We start from the raw sequence: 22,746 nt of genomic DNA, 5'->3' as shown, positions 1-22,746 counted from the left end.
AATTTTAGGCTGAAAAGTGTTAAAAAGCCCAATATTTTTGAATATTTGTAAATTTTTCTAAAAATTAAAGCTTACAAAACTATTTTAATTTAATAATTTTATTGCAATTCTATCCAATTTTTTCAGTTAATCTAATTCTCACATGTTGTGCCTTCATCCAATTATTATAAACATGTAATATTTTCTTTATATTCAGTAATGTGGAGTATGCATAAGGGATTATATGAAATATATAAATTTTAACATAATTCTAACATCAATAAATGATGCAAAATTGGAATAAACTCACATATTTAAATGAACCATAAAAAAATAATAAATATATCCATGATATTATAACATAGATTATTGTTATCATGTTATTGATGTGGTAAAATATTACTAACTATATCCATAAATGGCGTGATAGAAAAAGTCAATATAAGTATTGTTAATTTGGTATGATGCCAAAATCAAATCATTCATACATATTTAATTGTTAAGAAATGTTTAATTTTGTGAATTTTTGTTTACAGTATCTAAATCTAAACATATATGCAAAACAAGAACAAGTAATAATAAATAGACAAAGGCAATAAAACAAAATTCTAGGATTAACGGCGAAGTAGAATTTGAATATATTCACACATTGAAATTAAGTATGAATAAAAATCAACTATGTCCATCATATGAGGAAAAGGATGTTAAACAATTTAGTTAATTATGGTAAAATATTTAGTATTAATAAAATGGAAGTAGAAATGAAAAATCAGCGATCACCATTTGACATTATTAGATTCTAAGAATCACAAATAAAAGTTAAAGACCATTTAAAATTGCCTTTTCGATCTATGGCAATTTCCAAGAAATTTGTCATAATTTTCTGTTTGGTGATTGTGGCATGTAGTTTTATGAAAAATGAAGTAAGCGGTGAAAATGTTGATAATAGAGCTATCGGCAAAAATAAATACCAAAATGTAGCTCAAGAGATCCTTCCGGATGTAAGGAACAAAACGCTAATCCATGGCAAAGAGGCTGTAGTCAAACTAAAAATTGATGCAATGTTGATCCTCCTCCTGGACATGGCAAGGAAACGAATAATGGCAAAGGGCCAAGAAGAGCGGGTGGCCACTTTTGAAACTTTCACTTCGTGAATTCTTCAAAATTCTCTTAAAATCTAATGAAAATGTTGGTTGATCAATTTATAGTCTCCATCAACTGTTTGCTTTTTAATAAAACAATAGAATCAAATGTTGTTCTCATTCCTTTTATTAAAATTTTATTTCTCTCTCTCTCTCTCTCTATATATATATATATATATATATGTAACACCCTGTATTTTGCGGTTGGTTCTGATGAACTTTCTGATGTCGTTTTATTTTCTCAGAATCGTGTTTTGGCTTGTATGACTTTCAGTATTGTCGTTTGGACTTGTTTTGTGTGTCTTGGGCTCAGGAGATCAACCTTGGGTCTTGAAATCAAGTCGGTATGCTTTGGAGGGGCTTTGGGCATGCTGGGGGAATTTCTAATTCTAATAATGTGTATTTAAAGGAAATTAGTTTATTTGTTTTATATTAAAAATAATATTATTAATAAAATATTTATAAAGGGTAATTTTGTAATTGTAATTTTTTTAAAACAAAACCCTAATCTAGCTAAGTATATATAAGGACTCTTAACTATTATTTATTTTCACACAAACAACGCCAAAAAAACAAGAAGAAGAGAGAAACATCCAATTTCAAGTGCGTTATTTGAATTGTTCTTCATGAAAAGGTAATTTTTTCTCTCTCTCACAAATTCTTTTAAGTTTAATGTTTTGGTTGAACAAGATTACTGAATTCATGTGTAACTGTTTGGGCTTTGAATTAATTATATGGGCACGGTTTTCGTTTATCGTTTACTTTATATTTAGTTTATATTTTAGATAATCAATTTAGTTGGCTTTTCTTTTCTAATTTGTGCATAAATATTATTTGTAACCCAATCTTGGAAAGTGTGCATAGCATATTTCTCATACTTAGGTTTAGTATCTTGTTTAGAGACCAAGTGAAATAATTGTTGGATACTGTTAGTTTGGGTATCGTCTTTTGATTAGGTTTTCATGTTGAATTGGGTTTAACAATTGGCAGTATTGTTTGGTTGTTTCAAATGTGATTTATGGTTGCTTATTCTCACTGTTACTATTGATTATTCTTAATAAAATAATTATGTTAAATTTGAGGTTATTAAATTGATTAATTACCGATTGATACTGAACTTTGAAATATCGTTTTGTTTGCGATTTTTGCTATTTGATAGCATTATTTTAAACTCTGAAAATAATATTTGTTTTAATTATAATCGAATTGTTTTTGATATTTATAATTTGAAAACGATATTTATTTTATAACCTATAATCATATGATTACTTAGGTAATATTATTTTTTGGAAATTTGATTGGCGTGCTAATTTGGCTAAAATTACGTTTTAGCTTTTAAATTATTTTCTTAATTTATTTAGTTAAGTAATTGTCGGTAACTAATGGTTACTCGAGTTGTAAGTTATTGAGTTTTGTTTTAAATTTTGATTAGTATTTTATCAAAGTTGTTTCTACTAATTATAAACTATGGTTTATAATTGAATATAATATATTTATTTTTATCAAAGTGATTTTGGATATTGTAAATTCTGATTTATATTTTGATAAAATATTTTGGGTCGGGTTGGACTTGGGTCACCTGAGATGTGAGGTAGCTTGGTAGTTATTAGTAACTCGGCTAACCCAAAATTTGAGGAAATGGATTTAAATTATTATTTATTTATTATTTAAGTAATATTATTCGGAACGGATTTTAAAGCAGAAATCCAATAGACTTGCCTTATTTATTTATCTGAGTATTGTGTTACTCGATGTGGTTTGTTTTTGACTCGGGTCATTACGTGATTAATTGTCCTTTCTGTTTTGGCTATGCTTGTGCGAGACTTGGTATTGTGCTAGTCCTATGTGGTGTCTATTATTCTTAGAGTTAGGGGTTGAATGAATTTTAACTTATATATTGTTTTAGACCCGTCGACTACTCGTGTTTCGGAGTCTACGCAGTGTCAGCTGTTTGCCAAGATTCACGTGGATAAGCAAGCAGTGAGTTTATAGTGCTATTTACCGCTTTATTAAGTACTGTAATACCCCGTAAATTTTCAGCGTTTTTCCGACAAATTTTCCGATCGTTTTGAAGTAAAATCGAAGTTAATGGTCTGGTTCATGTTGGTTCGTGATTGGGTTGATTTTGTGGTTCTACCATTTAATATTTTTTTTAAAAAAATCAATTAATTCTCGTACGAGACACAAGGTCTCGTACGAGACCTTTGTTTTCAAAGGCCTGGTCTCGTTCGAGACCAGGAATTTCGAACGAGACCCAGCCTTAAATGGCTGAGTCTCGTTCAAGAAATTGATGAGCTCTTATGAGCTTGTCACCCGCCTACTTTCCAACTCGTTTTTAACCTAATTTCGTTTGATATTTATGAACGCTTTCTAAATAGAAAACCTTCACCACACTTCACTGAAACCCTAGCCATCATCTGCTTGCTCGTTCTCTGAAAAACGAAAATGAAATCGTCATCCAAAGTTGATGCCTCGGTAAGATTCCTTGCGTTGTAAATTTTAGTTTTCGCTTTTAAACGTCTTTCGGTTTTCTGATTCGTTCTTGCTCGTTTCTAGATCGAAATTGATTCCGCTTGATCTCAGACGTTCTAGACTCAATTCTCTATATTTTCTTATCTCGTTTACGCCAAACGGTACGCTATCGATCTCATTTCAATCGCCGTACGATTTCCGTTTTTAACTTGTATAATCTGTTTTCATGGGGAATCATTACTGCCGTATAGCTTTGCTTCGTTTGGCTATGATTTTGTCATGTTAGTGATTAAGAATAGCTCGATATGTTAGTTGTTAGTTAATTAAAGCGTTCGTTTTGGTTTTGTGTTTACGAATTCAATCTCGGCTGCCATGGACGTATTTTCTTGCCTTGTTCTTGTTACTGTAACATGGTTTATAGCTAGGGGCTTATGGTTCTAGGTTATCTTTGATGCCAATTTCATGCTTCAGGGTTAATTTGGATGTTGGATTTTATTTAGTAGTTTGTTGATTTACTGGTTTGGCGTTTCTGTTAGGCGGGTCATATTGTGCCTTCAAATTGAAGGAGATGGCGAATATGCCATTGTGGCCATTAAACTATTTTGACTAAATCAAATAAATCCTTAAAGTTAAACATTACCTAATAATTTGGATTTCGTTTTGATTTATAATTAAATATTATAAACAATAGTAATTTACAACTTAAGTTAATATAATTACTCGGGTAATTATATTTGTTTTCAAATATCAAAATTGGCTAAATTATAATTTAGCCCTTGAATATTTTTATAACTTAATTAAGCGGATTTTTGGTTGGTAACTTTATATTTTGTTTTAATTATAAACAAAAGTAATTAATTTGATTTCGGATATCAAATTGGCTAAAGTACAGTTTAGTCCCTAATTGGCTAAAGTATGGTTTAGTCCCTAATTGGCTAAAGTATGGTTTAGTCCCTGAACTTTTATAAACTTAAAATGGTTAGATTTTTGGGTTGTAACTTGGGTTACTTGAAATTGAAGTTATTGAGTTCCGCTTTTAAAATGGATTATTATTTTGTCGAATTATTTTATAAATATAAACTCGGGTTTATATTTGATAAACGTTTGGAGTCGGGTTAGACTTCGGTCACCCGACAAGTGAGATTAGCTTGGTAGTTATTGGTAACTCGGCTAACCCACTATTTGGAAATTATTTATTATTTAAAGATTATTAAATAATATTTGTAAATCGGATTTTAAGCGAGAACTCAATAGACTTGTATTAATTGGGCGTTTCTACCTATTGGGTATTTTGTGTTGTTCTGGATTGTTTTATTCCGACGTGTTATTTTGTGCTAGTTCTATGTGGTGTCTAATACTCTCTAGAGTTAGGGTCTGTTTTTAATAATTATTTTATTTGTCTAGACCCGTCTACTGTTCGTGCTTCAGAGGCGAACCAGGATTAGTTGCTTGCCGGTTATCACGTGGATTAGCAAGCAGTGAGTTTGTTCTTACTATTTACCGCTTTATTAAGTAAATTGTTATTTTAATCAATATATATACTGTACGTATATTTCGAACTGTTTTTATATTATGGCTCTTAGTTGGAACATGCTACCTAATGGGCATCATTAGGACTGCGTGCGCACCGATATTGATCTGGGTAAGGTATATATGGAAATGTGGTAACTCGGTGTGAGAATAGCTCTCGGGACCAAATAGAGTAACTCGGTGTAGCATAGCTCTCGGGACTCTGGATATGGTAAAAGTGTGGTCAGTGGTAACTCGGTGTAGCTCAGCTCTCGGGACCAGGCCTATTGGATTATATTTATTATTTAGAATTATGGATTAGGGTTCCAACTATTATTCGTAATATCGTTATTAAATGTTTTAAACGGTTTTAAAGGTTTTCCACTTAATAAATGTAGATAGTGGTATAAACTCATCTCAGTATATCTGACCCGTTGTTTTCTCAATTTTTCCCAGGGTTATGATCTGAGAGAGTCTGGTGATCTCCGCATTTACTTTTCTTCGGAGGTTCCATTTATTTTAGTAGAACTATTAAACTATTTTATTCTTAGACCGCAGTAGTTGACTAGACGTCTTTATTATTATTACAGTTGTTTGTCGGATTGGTCCGACTAGTTATATTGCTCTGTTATGTTACATTATTTACACTGATTTATGTTATGCCTATTTTTAGACTCAGAATTGGATAAGTATGTTATATTAATTGTTGAATATTATAACTGCTAGAATTAGGCTGAAGTCTCTGTTGCCCCCGAGCATTGGTTTTCTGCAGGTTTAATTGAATTGTATGTTATAAGGAAGGCTAGCTACGGGTGTTGGTACTACATTATCCATGCCCTAGCGCCGGTCACGATTCATGAAAATGGGTCGTGACAAGTACCGCATCATATTTTAATATTATAAATGTTTTTGAACTGTTTTAACGATTATGGATCTGGATTGGAACGAGCTACTCGATAGGCTTTTATCGAGACTGTGTGCACCGGTATATACTTTGGGATCGGCAGACTATGGTCTTGCTCACGCTGGTAATTTGACGAGGATTTGTTCCCGTTCACTTTGGGTATTTCGGTATGCTATGGCATACTCACTCTGGGATCATTTCAATACTGTTATTCCATAATCTTATATATATATATTAGTATAAAAGGGTTTGTTTTAAGGGTTTTAAACTTAATAAATGTAAATAGTATTACGGACTCATCTCAGTATATCTGACCCCCGTTGTTTCCCCATTTTCCAGGTTTATTATTTTTGAACGAGTCTACTGATCTCCGAATCTTTATTCCTCGGAGTTTTATTTTATTTTAATAAATTGTTAAATTAATTTTATCCTTAGACCGCAGTAGTAAATTAGAAGTCTTTATTATTCTACTTTGTTTGTCGGATTGGTCTGATTGGCTTTATTTAATGCTTTGGCATTATTATTGTTTAACTCTGGTGATCCATTATTTAATGGAAGTAATTATATTTAAACTGTTAGTTTAAGTTGGAGTCTCGGTTGCCCCCGAGCATTGGATTTTTCTGCAGGTTTATATTATTAGTTGTTTTCGGCAAGGCTTGATACGGGTTTTGGTACAGACATACCCATATCCTAACGCCGGTCGCGATTCATGAAATTGGGCCGTGACAATATATATATATATACACACACATACGCACAGACTATATATAATACCAGTGATGGGGTCTCATTCACATTTACGTCAATTGTCACGACCCAAAATTGAGGACCGTAGGGAACGAGAGTGGCTGCTCCGGAACCCGTAGCAAGCCTAAAAACCACTAAGAATTTTTCGCGGATCGATCACGTAAACTTACATAAAACTTTTACGGAAAAACCTCGTAAAAATGATAAGTTATAAACGTCAAAAACGGTCTGTAAAATCTGATGCATAAACAATAGGGACCCAGGTCTTACTGTGCAATAACACAATCAAGCATTGACTTGTCCAAACATACATCCTAATAAACTTAACCAATTCCAACATATGCAATCGGAAAAATAATCAAACGGTTATAAAGCGCAGTTTTCAAATCAAAACTTTATTCACATAAACAAGCACTCTGTTAAACCCCTCAAGCTCCGGATCCCACCATCGGTTGCCTCGTCAGCTCTAGTTCGAAAATCGATACAAAATGCAATTAAAATTCATTCTAAGCTAGCGACGTTCTAGACTCAAAACTCAAAACGAATTAATTACGTAATATCGTGTCGAACTCTTATCGATATAAAATAAATAATATGTAGCTTAGCAATTCCGTCCGTTAAATAACATTTTTCGAATATTATTTAATTAGCTATCCAAACTAGTTAAAATAAATTAATTATCGAGCTCATACGATAATAAATTTACTAAATTACTTTTCTTATTTTTATAATTTACTTTATCTCAAAACATTATATCTCAATTTCAATAGGTTGCATTAGTCCCCACAAGTATAGCATAGTAAAAAGAATATTATAATTTTATATGATAGCCATATGTTCGATATATCTCCCCCTCGTTGTAATGGGAAAGAAATAGATTACATAAGTTCAGATTAGAGGTGATACCCAAAATTTAATAACTTGTACCATTAACTTTATTTACTGTAATTTCATTAAAGAATTTATAACATAACATTTTCAGTTTTAATTTTAGGCTGAAAAGTGTTAAAAAGCCTAATATTTTTGAATATTTTTAAATTTTCCTAAAAATTAAAGCTTACAAAACTATTTTAACTTAATAATTTTATTGCAATTCTATCCAATTTTTTCAGTTAATCTAATTCTCACATGTTGTGCCTTCACCCAATTATTATGAACATGTAATATTTTCTTTATATTCAGTAAGGTGGAGTATGCATAAGGAATTATATGAAATATAGAAATTTTAACATAATTCTAACATCAATAAATGATGCAAAATTGGAATAAATTCACATATTTAAATGAACCATGAAAATTAATAAATATATCCATGATGTTATAACATAGGTTATTGTTATCATGTTATTGATATGGTGAAATATTACTAACTATATCCATAAATGGCGTGATAGAATAAGTCAATATAAGTATTGTTTATTTGGTATGATGCCAAAATCAAATCATTCATACATATTTAATTGTTAAGAAATGTTTAATTTTGTGAATTTCTGTTTACAGTATCTAAAACTAAACATATATGCAAAACAAGAACAAGTAACAATAAATAAAAAAAGGCCATAAAACAAAATTCTAGGATTAACGGCGAAGTGGAATTTGAATATATTCACACGTTGAAATTAAGTATGAATAAAAATCAACTATGTCCATCATATGAGGAAAGGGATGTTAAACAATTTAGCTAATTATGGTAAAATATTTAGTACAAATAAAATGGAAGCAGAAATGAAAAATCAGCGATCACCATTTGACATTATTAGATTCTAAGAATCACAAATAAAAGTTAAAGACCATTTAAAGTTGCCTTTTCAATCTATGGCGATTTCCAAGAAATTTGTCATAATTTTCTATTTGGTGATTGTGGCATGTAGTTTTATGGAAAATGAAGTAAGCGGTGAAAATGTTGGTAATGGAACTGTCGGCAAAAATAAACCACCAAAATGTAGCTCAACAGATCCTTCCGGATGTAAGGAACAAAACGCTAATCCATGGCAAAGAGGTTGTAGTCAAACTAAAAATTGCCGCCATGTTGATCCTCCTCCTGGACATGGCAAGGAAACGAACAATGGCAAAGGGCCAAGAAGAGCGGGTGGTCACTTTTGAAACTTTCACTTCGTGAATTCTTCAAAATTATTCTCTTAATATCTAATGAAAATGTTGGTTGATCAATTTATATTCTCCATCAACTGTTTTCTTTTTAATAAAACAATAGAATCAAATGTTCTTCTCATTCCTTTTATTAAAATTCTATTTCTCTCTCTCTCTCTCTCTCTCTCTCTCTCTCTCTCTCTATATATATATATATATATATATATATATATATACACACACATATACATACACACACATACACACAGACTATATATAATAGTAGTGATGGGGTCTCATTCACATTTACGTCAATTGTCACGACTCAAAATCGAGGACCGTAGGGAACGAGAGTGGTTGCTCCGGAACCCGTAGCAAGCCTGAAAACCACTAAGAATTTTTTGTGAATAGATCACGTAATCTTACATAAAACATTTACGAAAAAACCTCGTAAAAATGATAAGTTATAAACGTCGAAAACCATCTTTATAATTCGATGCATAAACAATAGGCACCAAGGTCTTACTGTGCGATAACACAATCAAGCATTACCTTGTCCAAACATACATCCTAATAAAATTAACCAATTCCAACATAGGCAATTGGAAAAATAATCAAACGCCTATAAAGCGCAGTTTTGAAATCAAAACCTTATTCATATAAAATAACATAACATAGTATATAGACATGAAAACCGTTTGATTCATAACTAGGTCTACTATTGATGACTACTGCAGCTCTGCAGAGGAACAAACCTTTCCACGAATGCTTTGACCTGAGACTTCCGGAAAATAGAATGGAAGCTCGACCATAAATTAAAGCAAACCTGAATACAAAACACCGTGGGGATGTCAGTCGACGCTGAGTGATTTCGCACTTACTTAAGATATTACAAATATAAATAGCACAACATAAATCAAAGCAAACAATAACTTTGGATCCGATCGAAATCCTAATCTTAATCATAATGCGAACGGACTAAACTTTCCTCCAAACTACTTATACTATTGCAAATATATATATCTTATTCTATTTGTGTTATCCAAATCAAATCAACCGAAATGGTACGGTCCCGAGATAGTTCAACCGAGTTAACCGCGACCATGTGGCATAGTCCCGAGATAGTTCGACCGAGTTAACTCATGCCACTGCTTATTCCCAAGTTGTGAGTTCCGAGATAGTTCAACCGAGTTAACCCACCAGATACAGGTCTTGAGATAGTTCCACTGAGTTAACCTCATATATGCCAAACATAATCCTCCTTCATATTTCATAAGCAAAATCGCAACGAATCCATACCAAACTAAGTCACGCTTAGATATAGACATCTTGAATCGTACCAGCACCGGTGATCACACAGTCCGATTGACGCCCAGTAGGTAGCTCGTTTTGTCGGATCATCAAACCAAATATCGCAGTTTACGAATAACTATAATATGTCAAACAACGTATCCAAGCCATATCATATATAAAGCATTCAAGTTAACCACCAAAGCCATAATATATGCAATGAATTTAATGAATCACCGAAGCAAACAACAACTTATAATAATAATATGCAAAAGTAAATAGAAAACTCACGACTTGCTATCCAAAATAATCCAACAAACAAGCACTCTGTTAAACTCCTCAAGCTCTGGATCCCACCGGCGGTTGCCTCGTCGGATCTAGTTCGAATATCGACACAAAACGCAATTAAAATTAATTCTAAGCTAGCAACATTCTAGACTCAAAACTCAAAACAAATTAACTACGTAACATCGTGCCGAACTCGTATCGATATAAAATCGATAATCTTTAACTTAGAAATTCCGTCCGTTAAATAACATTTTCCAAATGTTATTTAATTAGCTATCCAAACTAGCTAAAATAAATTAATTATCGAGCTAATACGATACTTAATTTACTGAATTACTTTTCTTATTTTTATAATTTACTTTATCAAAAAAATAATATATCTCAATTTCAATAGGTTACATTTGTCCCCACAAGTATAACATACTAAAAAGAGTATTAAAATTTTATATGATAGCCATATGTTCGATTCTATCTCCCCTCGTTGTAATGGAAACAAATAGATTATATTAGTTTTGACTAGGGGTGATACCCAAAATTTTACTAACTTGTACCATTAATTTTATTCACTTTGATTTCTTTAAAGAATTTATAACAAAAGATTTTCAGTTTTAATTTTAGACTGAACGGTGTTAAAAAGCCAAATGTTTTGAAATATTTGTCAATTTTCCTAAAAACTTAAAGCTTACAAAACTATTTTAATTTAATAATTTTGTTGCAATTTTATCCAATTTTTTCAGTCAATTTAATTCTCACATGTTGTGCTTTCACCCAATTATTATAAACATGTAATATTTTCTTTATATTCAGTAATGTGGAGTATTCATAATGCATTATATGAAATATAAAAATTTTAACATAATTCTAATATTAATAAATGATGTAAAATTGGAATAAAATCACAAATTTAAATGAACTAATGGATATCGAATCCTATCTTAACTACAATGAAGCTGAGTCGAAGGAGATCTACTCTCAGATGGTATCGGACTCCCGCCAGAAGAATCAAACATATAAGAAAGATGGCCGAATCCTATGATATCATTCAACAAGGTGAAGACCGAATCCTTTAGGACTCGGACAAAGCACGTCAATCCTGGGATTCGGATAGATTACCAGATCTACTACATAATCTCGAAGTATCTTCCTATTTGGACCCAAACTCCAATTTGGGAAGATAAACTCTAACTTAGGAAGACGAGACTATTTAGGAAGACGTTCCTAAATAGGACTCATGTCTAAATAAGGAAGATCACACCAAATCAGGGTCAATCCCTACAAAGTAGGATTCACTTTCCTACTACAACACTGCTAGGTATGCAATCATGGAGTGATCTTCCTTATTTAGACATGAGTCCTATTTAGGAAAGTGAATAGTAGATGATTGCATATTGTTCGCCTGGAAATATTCCGGACTCGAATCTTTGAATTTATAATCGGGATAGTTTTGAGGTTTGATACTTTAACGAACCTATGCAGATATTCACAGGGCTTGTTTGGTTAAAAACACTTAACCACGTGATTTAAAAGTAATAATCTGGGAGCTGCGAACTCAGGCGAGATTAATACTGAAAACTACTCCTAAGTTAAAACAATTCGGAGATTGCGAGATAAAAAGCGATGGGCTTAGTTTTTGATTGATTGATTTGTTGATACAAAAATAATGAAGCTCTGAGCTATTTATAGCTCCTCATAATCAAGACTCCTAATTCAACTAGGACTAAAATTCTAGAAAGTAAAATACTTCTAATGAGTTGCAAACTCCTAATAAGAAGAAAAAAGCAATAATTAAGAGGCTTTTCGTTGGGCCTGAATCCCTTGTAAGCCCATATAAAGCTCTTGTCCAGCAATTATTTGGGCCGGTGTAAACAATGCCCCCAACAAGCTTGAAACATTTATTTTTGGGCTTGTTCTTCACTTAATCCTCCCTTAGGCCCATTCCTAAGGCCCAAATCATCGAAAAGAAATTCCAAAGGGGTGCGCATCTATCGACCTTTCGGTACCCCCTTCATGCCACGTCATCACCAGCTGTCCTCCACGATGTCACGTCTTAGCTCCACGACCTTTCGGCTTCCTCTGATTTTCTCTTTTTAGAAAAACACTCTCATTTACTCACTTACCTACTCTCTCTCTGCATTTGCAAGACTTTCTCTCTTTAAGCAAATTTCAAGTACTCTCCGCATCTTTCCCTGGTAAGTGTTTGTACTCGCCTTTTTTAACTTTGAATCGCCCCTTCGGATGTTCGTCTAACTGAGGCGTTCTTATTCTGCAGTTATCATGGATGCACCAAATGACACTATCGCCACTCAAGTGACCGACAAGATGAATGAGATTCACGCCGCTGCTCCGAACACAGACCTTCAGGTAATAGTCAAAACCAACGACGACAAAGAATGTGTCTGTCCTATCCTTGTTTCGCCCAGTCACTTATGCGAAATAGCCACTCCGTTTCACGAAGAAGTCCCACCACGCTTTTCACTCCCTCACCAATCCTCCATTTGGGTGAACACAATGTTCCGAAATTGGCCGACCGAACACAAAGGATATCAAGAATGGGTCAACAGACTGAAACCCCACTTCGGCCAACTGTGGAAGGATGTTGGGATTTACGACATGATCAGCCTTTGTAAGGCAAGCAGGCCGATAGCGAAGCATTACATCATGGGTGCCTCTCTTTTCTGGTCAACTGCAGTCCATTGCTTCTGCTTCAAATTCGGCATGATGACGGTTACTCTATTGGATATGGCAGCCATTCTCAACATCCCAGTCATCGGCGAACGTATATCGCCCAATCTAGACGCCGAAGTACCCACTTTCAAACTGTCAAAGGCCCAAAGAAGCTATGGTCCCTTCGTCAAACTGTTCATGGGCGAAGAAAATTACAAGCCCGATGTTAGGGAACACATCGCCTTTCTCGCCTTCTTCATAGCCAAGTTCGTCCTGTGTACATCCTCCTTCAGAGTAACCACGGACTGCTTTACACTCGCCACTGCCCTTGCTGAACGGCGAAAATGTAACCTTGGGGAATTTATGCTCGCCCACTTGTACCGAAGTCTCAATGAAATCGCCCCTCATGGTGACAAAAGAGTATTCCAGTGTCCAAGAGGACCTCTATGGGTGTTTCAGTTATGGCTCGCCTTATACTTTCCTGAATTATTCGAGGTCGGTCCTCAGATCAAGGTTGAACTTTGCGGCTATCAATTAATCACTGCTGGTACTCGCCTTCCTCACGTACTGGATGTGCTGGAGGTTTTCACCAATTCCATCAGAGCTTCAGAACTATTCTGTTCGATCTTATCCCTGAAATATCTCCCTTCGTGGCTTTTCGTCGCCTGGGATTGCGAAGATACAGATGAAGCTAGAGCCGATCCATGGTTAAAACTTGGGGGCCAATATTGGGGCAGTTCTCTGAAGTCCCGTAATTTAATCGCCAGCTTGGAATATAGTCGCAGCAGTATTGAAACGTATTGCCATAACTACGTAGCCCGTCAGTTCGGCTACAATCAAGGAATTCCCTTTCCTTTATTGATCTCCGTCAATAATCGCGGGACCTATAATCCTTCAATCGAAGACTACCCAGACCTTCAATTCATACTTCGCCTTAACAGGGCCTATCTTCCCCCCATCTCTGAAATCTCTCGCCCTTCTTTATCCCCTTCTTGTACTTCTGAATATGAAAGCTGGTGGGCTTCAGTCATCGAGTCTTTCTTCGACCTCTCACCCAAAGAAATACTGAGTCTTCATAATTTTCAATTACCTCCTTTATCTTGAAAACCTACTCATGCCGATCTATTTCTTTTGCAGGCACCAAAACGTCCCAAATTTGAAGGTAATCTCTTTCATCTTATTGAAATAGCTAGATTTGAGCGTTTTTATAAGTTTAAGTATGACCCACTAGATCGCCCTGGCATGAACCTTATGATGCAACGCCATAGGCGAATGACTTGGCAAAAATACGACGAAAAAATGAAAAAGGTATGGAAAGAACATTATGAAAATAAGTATTCCTATGAATTTTATCTCGCCCACATTCGCCCAAAATTTAAATATAAAAGTCCAGCCCCATAAAACTTCCCAAGAAAAAGGTTAAAAAACGAAAGCCTGAAATAACAAGTGAAGGTGTAACTTATACCGGCATCAGATGCCCATCTGATGTTGAGGCGATAACCAAACTTGTCCGAATTGGTTATGATAGAATACCAGGTAAACAGATTTCTTTTTGGATTCCCCTAAAATTTTACCACTGTTTGCCTATTAACTTTTTATTTCCTTTCAGTCGGCGTGCCTCGATGGAATAAGGGCGATGTCTTCGACACTGATGGTGAAGACAATGTCGAGGCGAAGAAGGCGAGACACAAGCGCCCTGCAAAGAAACCGTCAAAGAAAGAGTCGAAGGCCAAGAAGGCGAAAAAAGAATCGACAGGGTCCCGCATGTTTGACCCTACTCCCAAGGAAGCTCCATCTCAACCAAGTGCCCACTCCTCTTCAAGGGGCGATACTGAGATAGCCGACGAGCAAACTGGGGATGAAGGCCGTTCGGTTCAACAATCCCTTTCTCAAAAGGCCCCATCTGAAGTAAACCCTTCTGACACGACCCCTACCGCATCCCAGACACTCACGTTCTCGTCGCTGCCCAAGCTGCTGTTGCCATTGAGTTCATCTCTGGCTAACTTACCGGCACGGCTTGATGCAAAGAAAACCAAGGTACCCCTTATCGATTATTTGTCGCCCTAATAGTAAATTAGCAGCTGATTTTTTACTGTGGCAAAACTTGGCAGATTCCTGATGACACTTCGGCCGATCATGACGATGTGGCGGCAAAGGCAGCAGCTTTTCTGGACTCTGACAACGAAGAAGACAATTCGCCTATCCCAGAAAGCGAGATGCGTGAAGTGACCAGGGGTTCTACCGAAAACTGGGGCGATCATCTGGACGTCATTTCTGAGCTAAAATCCCAAGGCACCGTTCTTTTTAAATCGCCTAAGGACCTCGAAAAGCTTCAGAAGTCGGCAACTTCCCTGGCCGATGCTCCTCCGGAAGTTCTTAGCGAAAAAGCTCGCGGTGCTATGGCTAAGTTGTCGACGTCGCTCCCAGCTTTCCGGGCGATCTATAATGAGTCAACAACTATCCAATCCAAACATGACGAGCTGATCGCCCAGGAGAACGTTGCCAAGGAGAAGCTGGAGGGGTTGAAAGTGAATGTGAAGTCGGCTGTCTCAACTCTCACGTCTCGCCGAGACAATGCCAAGGGACTTAGGGAAAAAGTTGCCGCCCTGAAGCTGGAGCTAGAAACCGAGGAGAAAGCCATCAGTGAGCTCGAAGCGTCTATGGATAAATATCTGCTCGAAGGTGTTGATGTGAAAAAGAGCCGAAACGATCTGAAACATAGTATTGCTAAATTGAAGCCTAAGGTGGCTGAGGCTCGCACACAATTCAGCACCCTTCGTAGCAAGCTGGGCGACATATTCAGCCATTTTTAATTTTTTAAGTTCAGAACAATTTTATTTTTTGTAATAGTTTTTGAATTTTAATCGGCCTGGTGGCCGTATCTTGTGACAATTTGACATTGTTGGGTATTTTAAATTGGCCAGGTAGCCGAAAGTTACACTTTCTGTTTGCTTTTTTCATACTATCGGTCTCCGACTCAGTCCGATATTTAATGATTAATTTTATAAATGATATTATTACATGTATTTGAGAAAAACGGAGGTCCCGTCGAAAAAACTCAACACTGTAACAATGAGGGACCGAAATTACATTAATATGAACATCGGTCTTAAAGAAAACGCCGAACACTCATCAACTCAGGTCGTTCGGCGAAAAAAGGCGATATATTCATCACTCCTCGTCGGCCCCAAATAGTCGTATGTCGATATTATACCAACAACTGGGGACGTATTTCTTTAGAAACTGACCGTTGATCGTCCTATCGTGTTCTTCTCCGTCAATGTTCGCCAGTAAATACGCACCGCCTGTCAACTTACTAGTCACGATAAAGGGGCCTTCCCAATTCGGGCTCCATTTTCCGAGCCGATTGTCCTTGTGGCCAATAGGCAAGACTGCCTTCCATACCAGATCGCCCACCACAAATGTTTTCCGTTTCACCCGTTTGTTATATGCCCTCTCAACTCTTCTTTTCTGAGCTTCAAAGTGATCTAACGCCGCCAATCTCTCTTCGTCGAGATCTAAAGCGTCTATTACCATCTTATCAAAGTAATCGTCTTTAGACAACCTATTTTGATATAAACGGCGAGTAGACGTTACAGTAAGCTCCATTGGCAACATCGCGTCGTAACCATAGACCATCCGGAACGGCGAAGTTCCTGTGGTCGATTTCTTGCTGGTTCTATTTGCCCATACTGCTTCCGATAGCAGGACGTGCCATTGTCTTGGGTTCTCCTCGATCACTTTTTGGACGATAAGCTTAATAGCCTTATTCGTCGCTTCGGCCTGTCTGTTGGCTTGTGCATAGTACGACGTTGAGTGAAGCATCTTGATCTTCATCTGAGACGCGCACCAAACTATATCGCCTCCTGTGAACATTGTCCCTTGGTCTGTGGTTATTGATTCAGGTAACCCGTGCCGGTGAACGATGTGCTCTTTGAAGAATTTGATCACTGCTTCCTGCGTAGGCGATTTCAGGGGCTTGGCTTCGACCCATTTGGTGAAATAACAAGTGGCGATAATAACAAAAGTATGGCCATCTGATGAGCCAGGATATATCTTCCCAATGAGGCCGACTGCCCATCCTCTAAACGGCCATGGTTTGATAATAAAGTGTAATTCTTCGGCCGGGACATGCTGTATAGGACCATATTTCTGGCAGGCCTCGCACCCTTTCGCATACCTTAATCAGTCTTGCTCCATTTTCGGCCAATAAAAGCCGTATTTATGGATCAGCCACCTCATTCTGGGGCCCGCCTGGTGAGCGCCGGCTATTCCTTCATGAACTTCGGCCATTGCAAGCATTGCTTCTTTGGGGCCGATGCATCTGAAAAATAATCCTTCAAAGCACTTTTTGTACAAGTCACCTGCTAAAACCATGTAATTCAGGGCCAAGGTCCTCAACCTCCTATTCGTCAGATCTGGTTTTTCAAACCATTTCAAGATCTCATTCCTCCAATCTTGGGTGATGTCGAGTTGGTAAGCCGAATATTTCTTTTCATCAAGAGTATTTCCCCCAGTATGGAGATTTGGCGATTCTCTTTCGATTATATCAAACTGGAGGCTTGCCTTGTAACCGCTACCGTGTTGAGCTAGATCATTCGCGATACCATTGTCTGACCTCTCGGTGTATTCTATCCTCGTGTCCTGAAACCCTTCGATCAAATGCTTCGCCTTATTACAATATCTTACCAGTAGCTCGGACTCGCATTTGAATTCTCCTGTCACCTGTTTAACAACCAACAAAGAGTCTCCTTTCATACTGATCGCCTTTGCCCCCAGCTCGGATAGAATCTCGAGGCCGAATATCAGGGCCTCATATTCCGCCTGATTGTTGGTACACTCAAAATAGAGCCTAAATGACAATTGGTACGATGCCCCCAAGGGCGAAACGATATGTACTCCGGCGCCTGTCCCCTGGCTAGTCCTGGATCCATCAAACCACATCTCCCATATGGCTATCTCGCAGCAACTAATTGTCTCCTCGATAAGGGTGATGCCAGGATGATCGGCTAAGAAATCGGCCAACACTTGTCCTTTGACTGCCCTTTGGGGAACATATACTAATGTAAACTCGGACATGGCAATCGCCCACTTCCCAATCTGATTTCTCAAGTATGGTTTCGATAGAATATACTTAATGATATCGGTCTGGGATAGTACGTACACCACTACCGGCAACATGTAATACCGAAGCTAGCAACATGTGAAATACAAGCACAAGCACATTTTTCTATGTCGGTATAGCGAATCTCCGTATCGGTCAATCCGCGACTCAAGTAATAGACCGCTCTTTCGACCCTGTTATCTTCTTGGGCGAGCAAGCATCCCAGGGATTCGTGTGCAGCCGATAAGTACAGCAACAATGGTTTATTCGGCTTTGGGGGAGTCATAACCGGAGGTTTTTCCAAGTAATCTTTTAAATCATCAAACACCCTCTGTTGCTCGTCCGTCCATATCCACTCATCGGTCTCTTTTCCTTGCAGCAAAACACTCTAGCTGCGGAGTCGGCCTGCTGTGTTTGCTATGAATTGCCTAAGGAAATTGATCTGACCGATGAGCCTCTGGAGCTGCTTCTTGGTTTTGGGTGGTTCAGCATTAATGATCGCCTTGGCTTTGTTCTTATCTATTTCTACTCCCCGCTGGTGAACTAAGAAACCCAAGAAATTTCCGGCCGAAACGCCGAAACGCGCATTTTAGAGGATTCATCTTCAACCCATTACATCGTATACGTTCGAAACCTTTCCGAAGATCGGCCGGATGGACTTCGCTGGTATTTGATTTGACCACCACGTCGTCGATGTAAACTTCAAGGCAATCGAGGCCTCTGAACATTTTGTTCATCGCTCTCTGATATGCTGCCCCTGCGTTCTTCAAGCCAAAAGGCATAACGACCCACTCGTACGCTCCAATCGGCTCGGGGCATCGAAAAGCTGTTTTAGAGATGTCCTCTTTGTTGATTGGTACTTGGTTGTACCCAGAATGTGCGTCGAGAAAACTGAGTATCGTGTGCCCTGCTACCCTGTCTATTAGCATATCGGCCACCGGCATCGGGTATTCGTCTTTAGGTGTGGCCAAGTTGAGGTTTCGAAAATCTACGCATACCCTTAGCTTTCCGTTTTTCTTCATTACTGGTACGATGTTAGAGAGCCATTCGGTGTACTGAGCTTCCCGAATAAACTTAGCATCTTCCATACGCTTAATTTTGTCTGGATGAGGGTATCCACTTCCTTGGACATTCACCGGGGAGGTTGCCGAAATGACCGAAATCCACTTTTCAAGGGGAGCTTATGTTCGGCGATATCAGGATCAAGGCCCGGCATCTCATCGTATGACCAGGCGAAACAGTCGCGAAACTCAATGAGTAAAGCGATCAGCTGTCCTTTGAATCCCTCGTCTATCCTGCGTTGACATATATAGGCTTGGGCGATTCATCCGTTCCCAAATTCACTTCGAGAAGGTCGTCCTGTACTTGGGCAGGATCATCTTCCAATTTCCCTGTTGCCAATTGTATGTCCCCAACTCGCAGCGATCCTGTCGGGTCTTGATCTTGGTCCTCGTAGATGCATTCGGCTGATGCAATGTCATACAGCAGGGCCAACTGCCTGATCTTCTCCCTCAACTCCTTATGTCGTGCTATCATTTTGAACTTTGGAGGATAGTAGATCGGCCTTTGCCCCTCAGGGTCACTGATACTGGCCGATCTGAGTTAACTAGTAGGCGAGGAACGCTTGTTTCCCCTTTTGAACTGAGAGATTGTATGTTGCGTACTTCCTCGTCATACAATCGTGCTTCGAGCACGTTATGGTCTTCACCGAAGGGGTTGGGATCGCCCTGTACGACTTCGGCCTCGCCGTCTTCTCGCCATATGAAGAGCATCTGATGCATGGTCGACGGTATACACATATTGGAGTGTATCCAATCTCGGCCGAGTAAAATGTTGTAGTTGCTCCAGGCATTGACCATAAAAAACCCTTCTTCGGTTTTTACTCGCCCTACCCTTATTCAGAGGGTAATGTATCCCTCGGCCGGCGTTTCGCCTCCTGCGAAATCAGTCATGTAGACATCAGCCGGGTCAAGCTGATCCCGATTTATGCCTAGTTTCTTAAGCATTTTCGCCGGTAGGATGTTAACCCCAGCTCCGTTATCAATAAGGACCCTGTTGATTGACACTCCATTCAAATCGGCCTTGATGTAAAGTGGTCGAATGTGCCTTGTCATCCTCGTTGGGGGTTTGCTAAGCGATACCACTGCCGTGCTGTCGGCGCTATCTCCTTCCGGAATGATCACATCGCCTTCTAACGTCGCCTTCTGTCCAGGCTTGCTTCTGTACAAATCGGGAAGTGTGATCATCTTTACTCCGTATTCGTCCCTTACCACCGGGACCCAGGCTTTTAGCACTCCCTTCTTGTGCGAAACAATGACCTCGCGGTCTTTGGGCAATTTCGCCTTTAACTGGCCATCCTGGTGCGATACGAGTACGTCTTTGTAAGACGCTTTGTCGCCGGTATCTACTTTGCCCTTGTGAACCGTTGTCGTGCAGGCCGTGTCGGCCGCATTATCTACTCGGTTTTCTCGTTTCGGCACCCATATCTTCCTGACCTTGGGGTTTCGCCGTTCGGGCGACTCGGTGATCATATCGGCCTGGTTCTTGACTCCCAACCTCTCGATTATAGGTCTGCTTCCTCGCTCTTCTCTAGGAGCCAGTTTCGCATCATGATTCGCTCTCGACTCTTGTCTCAGCCTTTGCATTCGCCTCTTCTGGGTTTTCGTCATATGAGGGGTCTCCTCCGTTGGCCGAAAAATCCTTTTGAATACGGTGGTGCCAGACCCCTGTTGTGGCTCATGTCTCTGCCACTGCCCAGCTGGTCTTTGTAGTAGGTTCCCTTAGATGCGCCTCTCCTCTGCTCCTTTTCTTAGAGGAGTCTCTCGTAGCTCGTCACCCTGTTCGTTAGCTCGAACAAGTCACGAAACCTATGGCCCTCGAAGTGCTCCCTCATGGCGAAACTCATACCTCTTACCACAATCGGAACACAATCGGCCTCAGACATTTTGGTGGAGCACCTAGTTCTGAGGTTCCTGAACCGGGCGATATACTTTTCTGCCGATTCGCTTGGTAGCTGCGAGATACGGGCGAGGTCGGCCAGGGTGACATCAGGTGGTGCCCTGTAAAATTCTTCATGGAAGAGGATTTCGAGGTCTTTCCATGTGTCCACCGAATTCGGCGACAGTCTAGAGTACCATGTAAATGCCATTTTTTTCAACGAGCTGGCGAACAACCGGAGCTTCCAAAAATCGTGAGCCGCCGCTTCGCCACATTGAGCCGAGAACCGGGCGACATGTTCGACCGTCGATTGTCCCTTCTCCTTGCCTGAAAATAGACTGAACTCGGGCACTTTGTAACCCCTCGGGAAAGGGTCGATCCAGTCTGGATATGGCTTCATGTACGATGGGCGAGGCATAGGTCTCAAGTCCACCCTGAGTCTCTCCAACATGTCCATGAGTTGCCCTTGATTATATATATTTGGATCGCCCCCCTCTGAAAATGACCGTTCGCCCACGTTAGGCTCCTGGGTGTTGGCTCCAGTAGCTGCTCCTTGTGGTCTGGTTTCGCCTTGAGGGTTCGAAGAGCTTGCCCCCCGGGTGATCGGCCCTTACTGCAAATTCAGCCTCATTCCTCGTCAAGAGCTTGACCGAACCATATGTATATCCCATCTTGTTGGGTTGCTGCGTGGTTTCGGCCGAACCACCTGGATGACCGAAACGGTTCGGTGTTTGGTTTTGTTCGACCCGCCTGTAACCCTGATCGGCAGTGGATTGCCCGGAAAATAATCGTCCTAGGTTCTCCATTGCCTTGTTGACGCCGTCCAAGTTTTCTTGGATCTACCTTTGGACCGACGTTTGGTCGGCCATGATATTCCTCATCACTTCAGACATATGATGCATGGCACCATCGAACATCTGCTTGTTCTCCTGTGCTATCTCGCCTCTCATGGCTGAAAAATCGGCCTGTGATAAAGATGGGCGAGAAGGAGGAAGCTGACGTGAGTAATCTATCCCATCATCGGTCGCGTCATCACTCCTGTCCTTAGGAAGGTTCCCCTCGGTATCCGTGGTATTCGGCACCTTGTTTGACTGGTTCACCTGTTTGTCCTTGGCCATGGTTTCAGATCTGTCTGAATCAGATTCGTCTACTGCGTCACCCCCTTTCAGCTGTTGTCGGCGTATAGACCGAGCGTGCCTGGAATCATCCTTAAAGTCCGTTTTTGTGCTAACCATAAACTGAGTCCCCAGTGGAGTCGCCAAAAGATGTTCGCCTGGAAATATTCCGGACTCGAATCTTTGAATTTATAATCGGGATCGGTTTGAGGTTTGATACTTTAACGAACCTATGCAGATATTCACAGGGCTTGTTTGGTTAAAAACACTTAACCACGTGATTTAAAAGTAATAATCTGGGAGCTGCGAACTCAGGCGAGATTAATACCGAAAACTACTCCTAAGTTAAAACAATCCGGAGATTGCGAGATAAAAAGCGCTGGGCTTTGTTTTTGATTGATTGATTTGTTGATACAAAAATAATGAAGCTCTGAGCTATTTATAGCTCCTCATAATCAAGACTCCTAATTCAACTAGGACTAAAATTCTAGAATGTAAAATACTCCT

General features: G+C 38.9%; 1 protein-coding gene and 1 long non-coding RNA gene across 2 annotated transcripts; one reads left to right on the top strand and one right to left on the bottom strand.

Moving 5' to 3' along the window:
* The first annotated feature begins 1,684 nt into the window (after window positions 1-1,684).
* LOC126677907 (uncharacterized) lies at window positions 1,685-5,944 on the top strand. The gene is made up of 4 exons (XR_007640632.2): window positions 1,685-1,755; window positions 3,028-3,754; window positions 4,998-5,071; window positions 5,559-5,944. It is a non-coding gene; the product is annotated as an uncharacterized LOC126677907 (long non-coding RNA).
* Window positions 5,945-16,254: 10,310 nt separating this feature from the next.
* LOC126678386 (uncharacterized) lies at window positions 16,255-19,723 on the bottom strand. Its single transcript, XM_050373284.1, has 5 exons — window positions 19,532-19,723; window positions 18,813-19,353; window positions 18,369-18,559; window positions 17,321-18,276; window positions 16,255-17,263 (listed from the first exon to the last, which is right to left on the bottom strand). Exons 1-5 carry the CDS (start codon window positions 19,721-19,723, stop codon window positions 16,255-16,257), a joined length of 2,889 nt encoding a protein of 962 aa, XP_050229241.1.
* Between the last annotated feature and the right edge of the window lie 3,023 nt (window positions 19,724-22,746).

This window comes from Mercurialis annua, linkage group LG4 (genome assembly GCF_937616625.2).
Source record: "Mercurialis annua linkage group LG4, ddMerAnnu1.2, whole genome shotgun sequence".
Classification (NCBI taxonomy): Eukaryota; Viridiplantae; Streptophyta; class Magnoliopsida; order Malpighiales; family Euphorbiaceae; genus Mercurialis; species Mercurialis annua.
This window is presented reverse-complemented; position numbering and strand designations above follow the sequence as displayed.